Consider the following 7,500-nt stretch of genomic DNA (forward strand, 5'->3'; position numbering starts at 1 on the left):
TATATATATATATATATATATATATATATATATATGTGTGTGTGTGTGTGTGTGTGTGTGTGTGTGTGTGTGTGTGTGTGTGTGTGTGTGTGTGTGTGTGTGTGTGTGTGTGTGTGTGTGTTAGTGTGTGTGTGTGCGTGTGTGTGTGTGCGTGTGTGTGTGTGTGTGTATGTAAGTATGTATATGTATTTATTTATGTACGTATGTGTATATATATGTATATATTTATGTGTTATATATATATATATATATATATATATATATATATATATATATATATATATATATATATATATGTGTGTGTGTGTGTGTGTGTGTGTGTGTGTGTGTGTGTGTGTGTTTGTAAATATGAATATATACATATGTATATGTATACAAATGTATAGAGAGAGAGATGTGTGTGTAGGTGTATATATATGTATATGTACATATACATATATACGTACATATATATATATATATATATATATATATATATATATATATATATATATGTATATATGTGTGTGTGTGTGTGTGTGTGTGTGCGTATATATACATATATGTATGTGCATATATATGTATATATGTATATGTATATATATACATATATATATATATATATATATATATATATATATATATATATATTATATGTGTGTGTGTGTGTGTGTGTGTGTGTGTGTGTGTGTGTGTGTGTGTGTGTGTGTGTGTAATATACACTCATACATATAAATATGTGTTCTCTCTCTCTCTCTCTCTCTCTCTCTCTCTCTCTCTCTCTCTCTCTCTCTCTCTCTCTCTCTCTCTCTCCCTCTCTCTCTCTCTCTCTGTTGAACGCCTTTGTAAAAGCCCTTATTGACTAGTAGCCGAAAGGCTTTTGGGCTAATAGAAAGCATGGATTTCGACAAAGGCTTTCAACTGGAACTTCTGTCCAAAGCTTGTGATAGTGTAAATCACAGCATTCTTATAAAGAAATACATGGAACTAAGCAGATAACCAACCACTCTGGTTCCGGAGTTATCTTACATACAGATCACAGTGAGAATTAAGAAAGTCGTATATTCCCAAAAAAATGTTTCCTTTGGCGTTCCTCAGGAATGCGTGCTAGGTTCGATTCTCTTCTCACAGGGGGTCAGTTCAGCGTTTCCCTTATTTAAAATTTAGACAAATGAGCTAGTTTAGGGGCATTTATGATAAAGCTAGACATACATAGGTGTAATTTAGCAAAATTGGCCTTAAAAAAATGGCCCTTGAGGGAAGCAAGCCAGACTTTAAGAGGGGCAGTCTTGGGGGAGGGGGAGTGACCCATGCTAATGATACACTTGCCTTCTCGCCTTCTCTGTTTGTGTGAATTATTTACCAGATTGCTTTGTAGTGAAGTGTGTAGATGGTACTCAATTAATTCTGTTTGGAAATACCGAATACATCTCGGGATTAATCGAAAAATAAGAGAATATATTATTGACTGTAAAAATATTATTCCAATAGAATGGCCTATTACTTAAAATGACACGACACTGTATTTCTCAATTACTAAATTTTATAATAATTTCTAGTGGAAGTCATGTAATACATAGTACTGTAAAGACCTTAGGAGTTTATGTAGATTATCATATGCCCTTTTAACCTAGCAACTCTTTGGCGTATAATGCGTTAGAGATACCTTCGTCCTCCACTTGTTTGTCCTTGAGAGAGGCTCCCTGTTGTGGTATTGGCTCCTCTTGAGAATTTGTATTATTTCTGAGAGGTTTATCTAATAAAGGTTAGTAAATGAAGATGTCGGCATTTATACGTTGTTCCCCATTTTCTTTCTGTAGGGTTGAAAGTGAAAATTGTTTCAGAACCCAAATTATTTCTAAAAAATAATGAGAATGTTGACACGGGTTGAATGGAACGATTGTTAAATCACGTAGCAATGGATTATGTTAGGTCTCGTGTTGATGATTTTCATTGCGTAATTATATTGCTGTGTTTCTTCGGTTCACTTGAAGGTTGATGATATCTAATATAAAGCTTACAATTCTCGTCCAAGTTGGTCATGGCACAGCGGCCTCCTCGACACTTGTGCAACAACTTCTACCACTCGGGTTATGGCGACATAGAGCTTGGTTTGTTGTAGAAATTTGCTGATCTTTCTTAGAACGCCGATTGAGGGCAGGCCAGAGTTAGACAACAGCGCTGAAATACTAGTGTGTAAGGGTACTTTATTAAAGTGTAAGGAAGCTGATAACTTCATAATCATTTTTATTCTGCATTGCTCATCAGCCAATACAATTGGGGTAGGGTAATGTTTCCTGAAGATTAATCAACTTTTACCCAATTTCATTGAGATCTGGTATTAAAAGTATTATAAAATTTGTTAAAATAGCATACCAATATTAGCAATTTAATTATTTTCCAATGAAAGAGAACTATTTTGCAGGTAAAAAATGAAGTGATAGTGTAATTATAGAAACACACACACACACACACACACACACACACACACACACACACACACACACACACACACACACACACACACACACACACACACACACACATATATATATATATATATATATATATATATATATATATATATATATATATATATATATATATATATACATATATATGTTTGTGTATATACATTTATGTTTGTGTGTGGTTGTATAATTACACAATCACTTTATTTTTTACCTGCAAAATAGTTCTCTTGTATCTGAAATTAATCAACAAAAATTGTGTGTATTTATTTATCTATAATATATATAATATATACATATATGCATACACACACACACACACACACACACACACACACACACACACACACATATATATATATATATATATATATATATATATATATATATATATATATATATATATGTATATATATATATATATGTATATGTGTGTGTGTGTGTATATACATACATACATACATACATATATATATATATATATATATATATATATATATATATATATATATATATATATATATATATATATATATATATATATATATATATACATACATACATACATACATACATACATACATACATACATACATATATGTTTCATGTCTTGTTGCTTAAGATGTTTTCCAATTTTCACATTATAACTCTCATTTATTGTTTGTGATATATTGCATGTCTTCTTATCATATCTCACTTCAGTCTGGAGATAGGGACAGTTGCCAAGTGAGATTAGTTTAGATTTTTGAGTGTTCCTATATATATGTCTTAGTTTATCTCACAGCAGTTCTCCTAGTCTAGGATTACAGTAAATACATCAAATTGGGATTTCTCATAAATCTTTTGAAGATAACCACTAATTCTTATTAGACTTACAGGTCAGTTCATTGCCTCTATAAGAAATGTTTTTTTCCTATTAGACTATAAGCTATTGGATCTGAGTGCCTAGTGGCCCGCTTGTCTACCAGAATCTTTGCATTAGGCTTACTTGAAGGTGTGTGGTTTATAGGACTGGCCCATGTGAAAATTCAGGTGTGGTATCAAGACACTTTGCCTCCTCTTTGCAATATTATTATCTCCTTTGCGTACATAAGCGTATTTTGCTTGTTTGCAGTTTTTGGATGTCTATATTTGTCATTTGTTGTGTTTTCATTGAGGAGACTCTATCGTATCTCTCAAGGTGGTCTGCAACTCTGTGCAATAACAATAAGTATCATTATGTTATTAGTGTCTTTTTTTGTATATTTTCATGTTCAATTTTCTGTAATGCATCTTGCACCACTGGGCATGGTGGGCAGGAATAGGAACCTGAGCATGGAAATTATGCTCTTCTAGGTATGGCTCTTGGACGATACATTCCACCCTCATTTACATGTGGAATAATGCAAGAGCCTTTTCCTAAGCACTCAGTTAGTCTAACCTTCCCCCAAGAGCTTTGTACACTCATCACGAGTCATTTCTCTGTCCCTAACAGTATATTCCCATTATTGTTACTCAGCCAGAAATTTCCATGATGTGAAGATCATATCACCTGATGAATAGACTTTTTAAAAAATATTTAAACTGTAGTCTCTTATATATTTTTAAATTCTCAAAGGTCAGAAAAGAAAGAAACACAAGATGGTGAAGGCTTGGTACATGGACACCAGTGATGAGGACAAGCGAAATGAGCATCACCTTTTGCCACCAGAGTATGTGACCCTTGAGAAACTTCGTGCTGACACTGGAGTCTTATACTGGAAGGTTGGTACTCTGAAGACACATGCCTAGAGTCATGATTTTTCATCATAGATTGTGTGATGAATTATACATTACAATATCCATTTTCAAAAATCATCTTTCAGTCATGGAGTCCTGATCATTTCATAAAGGAAAATAGAAAATAGTTACATATAGTTTTACGTTTACTTGCAAATTACTAATATTGCACAGCTATTGATGAATAATTATTTACTAACTTAATTTTTGGATATAATAACTAATCTTAATCTGTTGTAATAACTTACCTTAATCTGTTTCAGTTGGATGAGAAAAATTTTGAACCGGAGCTTGAGAAGATTAAATCCAGTCGAGGTTACTCATACTCAGACGTCATTCAAGTTTCACCAGAAAAACTCCAAAATTATGAAGAAAAGGTTAGCACCCACTGGTTTCCCTTGTCATTTTTATGATTCATGAATGTCGTTTAAATTTTCAGATCCCACTTTGCAATGTTTCATGAATAACAGCTGTATGTTCCAGTTAGGATAGATTTCTGTATCCATGTACAGTATAAGTTAAGGGTTATAAGTTAATGGAAATGGAGTGCAATGGAAATTCTAATAAAATTCTCAAAATTAATATACTTATACTTAGCATCAGTAGGTAATTTACAATTTAATATCTATAATCCAATTGTGGTTTGCTTTTTGCCATAGATTGTAAGAACTTATTGATGAATATGAATTTATGCTTCATTTAGCTATTAATCCCTTCCCTAATCATCACCCTCAGCTCAAAAACTTTTACGAGGAACACATCCACACTGATGAAGAAATTCGTTTTGTCCTGGAAGGCTCCGGCTATTTTGACGTTCGAGACAAGGAAGACAATTGGATCAGGATTGAAGTGACACCTGGAGACCTCCTGATTCTCCCAGCTGGAATCTATCACCGATTTACTTTAGATACGAAGGTAAAAAACGGATGAGAGATGTTACTAGTAATTGGTAGGATACTTTTATTATTACTATGGGTGATTTCTGGCAAAGTATCAGTCATCCTCTCACTAGGGTGTATATTTAGACTGAAAAGAGCAGCAAACATCCCAAGTAAATGTTGATATCTATTTAGTTACAGTAAAGTTACATGTATAGATTTCTAATTAAATTGGCTAGATTGAATTACATTGTATACATTCATAATAATAAACATCTTTTTAAGTTTACTATCAGAAAGAAAGAAGTGTTGAAATCTTTGTATTAAGAAATTCAAATTATTAGCATTGTGAAAGAAGAGGACAGCCTACCGTTTAGATGACTAGGTGAAAGATCAGTCAACTATTTAGATTATTTGTCCAGTCTCTTCTTCCCCAATTTTCATTCCGTGAGGCAATTCTCTTCTGTTTTTGTTACTCATTTTCATTTGTTTCCTATTTCTTTGTAATATTTTTGTTTTGTTTTCTTCTGTCATAGTAAAAGTTTAACCTCCTCCACAGAACTATATCAAGGCCATGAGACTGTTTGTCGGGGTTCCAGTTTGGACTCCACACAACCGACCTGCCGATGACATGGACGCTCGCAAAGAGTATGTAAAGAGGCAGAAAGAGGGCTTTTCAGAGGAGTAAAGGCAGAAGAAAAGAACCAGATATGATGGGGCTTTATTTTGATGGTGTTATTTTGTAAGTTTTGAAATTTGGGAGGACTTTTGCAAATTACTGTTCTTTGTTTTATTGCTGTTTGTTAGCTTGTTGTTGAAAATAGTACTTTGATTCTGTTGATATTTTATATGACTAGTTTTCCGTTTTATACCTGTCTCAAAACTGTATGCAGCTCATGCAATTTTATATATATATATATATATATATATATATATATATATATATATATATATATATATATATATATATATATATATATATATATATATATATATATATATATATAAATGTTATGTTATGGTACAAGTACATCTATAGGCGTTGTAAAGAATTACATTTTTGAATCTAGAGATTGATGTGAAGGAAAATATATTGCTTAAATGCATCTGCTAAATTTTAAGTTAACTGAAAACTTTATAATTCAGATGAATTATAAACTGTCACTTTTCATTTTGATGAAATGAACAGATTTTTTTTATGCATCATGACTTGATTTATAAGTGTTGTGATAGAACATTGCCATACATTTTTATTGTTATGTAAATTTTATCTTGAGGTATAGTTTATTGAAGAAAATACATATACTTATAAAGTTTCTGACTTGCATAGACTTCAAAATCCAATTGAATATTTTTGTAATATTGAATTTCCATTATATGATATCTTGTAAAATGTTTGTGTTTATATGACTTAGCATACATAGTTTATGAAATTAATGATGATCCTTATTGATTATTTTGATCTTAAGCAGCACACCTATGAAAGGGTATTACAAATATTGATTTCAGATATTTGAGAGACCAACTTTTCCAGGTATTAAGACAGCTAAAAATTGTTATATGTATTTTCACATTGTACAGTACAGAAACAAATGTACAGTATTTTATAAGGAGCAAAGGTAATTGTGTTTTATATGGTAATGTCTTCCAGTTACTAAATGTATTTATATTTCTACATCTGTTAACAAGGAGACATGTAGAGTTTATATAAATCATTTAAATTACACATAACATTAATAATATGAGTATCAATTATTTGAATTTGAATTTGATTTCCAAAAGAGAATTGCTGTATTTCTTAGGTTTTGAAAATGTTAGAGAATATTTTGAATATCAGATTTTTTATTTTTGTAATTATATGTAGTATATGACATTAGGTCACACAACGGTGTCTTGAGTGGAACATTTTGTTGTTATTTTTGGATTTGTTTGTGTAACTCATTTCTTGATTATCAGGCAGTATATTGTTGAATAAAGATGGGCCATAAATGTTTGAGTGACATCTGCTACCTGTTCTATGAGTTTTTTTTCGTCTTTTTCTTCTTTTTCTTCTTCTTCTTCTTCTTCTTCTTCTTCTTCTTCTTCTTCTACTTCTTCATCTCATTAAGTGCAATTTTGTGTACTTAATTGAGGACTGCACAGTTGATATTGCAAGGAAAGAGAGGATGAGTACTAAGGAAGTAAGGAGAACAATTAGACAGAGAAAGGGAAAACACAGATTATGTTGGAAGGACAGTGGTGGTTATAAGGATGCTAGGGACAATAAAACAATGAATGGCAAAGTGGAGTAGGTATGACATCAAAGTGAAATTTGTACAGTCAGTTCAGATGGACAAGGATACTATGATGTAACAGTCACATAGTTTTCTAAAGTGAATTTGATGTGGGACTCATGTTAGATGGTACAAGCTATA

At 31.8% G+C, this 7,500-nt stretch overlaps 1 protein-coding gene across 3 annotated transcripts; it reads left to right on the forward strand.

Moving 5' to 3' along the window:
- The first annotated feature begins 1,618 nt into the window (after positions 1-1,618).
- On the forward strand, positions 1,619-7,079 carry LOC119590061 (1,2-dihydroxy-3-keto-5-methylthiopentene dioxygenase-like). 3 transcript variants are annotated; one of them, XM_037938809.1, is made up of 5 exons: positions 1,619-1,744; positions 4,048-4,193; positions 4,472-4,585; positions 4,944-5,123; positions 5,646-7,079. In XM_037938809.1, the coding sequence occupies exons 2-5, from the start codon at positions 4,071-4,073 to the stop codon at positions 5,772-5,774; spliced, it is 546 nt and encodes a 181-aa protein (XP_037794737.1). In that variant the 5' UTR covers positions 1,619-1,744; positions 4,048-4,070; the 3' UTR covers positions 5,775-7,079. The 3 variants fall into 3 exon arrangements, with proteins under 3 accessions (XP_037794737.1, XP_037794736.1, XP_037794738.1); XM_037938808.1 differs by lacking the exon at positions 1,619-1,744 and adding an exon at positions 2,006-2,090; XM_037938810.1 differs by lacking the exon at positions 1,619-1,744 and adding an exon at positions 3,183-3,328.
- Positions 7,080-7,500: the final 421 nt, after the last annotated feature.

This window comes from Penaeus monodon, chromosome 26, assembly GCF_015228065.2.
Source record: "Penaeus monodon isolate SGIC_2016 chromosome 26, NSTDA_Pmon_1, whole genome shotgun sequence".
Lineage (NCBI taxonomy): Eukaryota > Metazoa > Arthropoda > Malacostraca > Decapoda > Penaeidae > Penaeus > Penaeus monodon.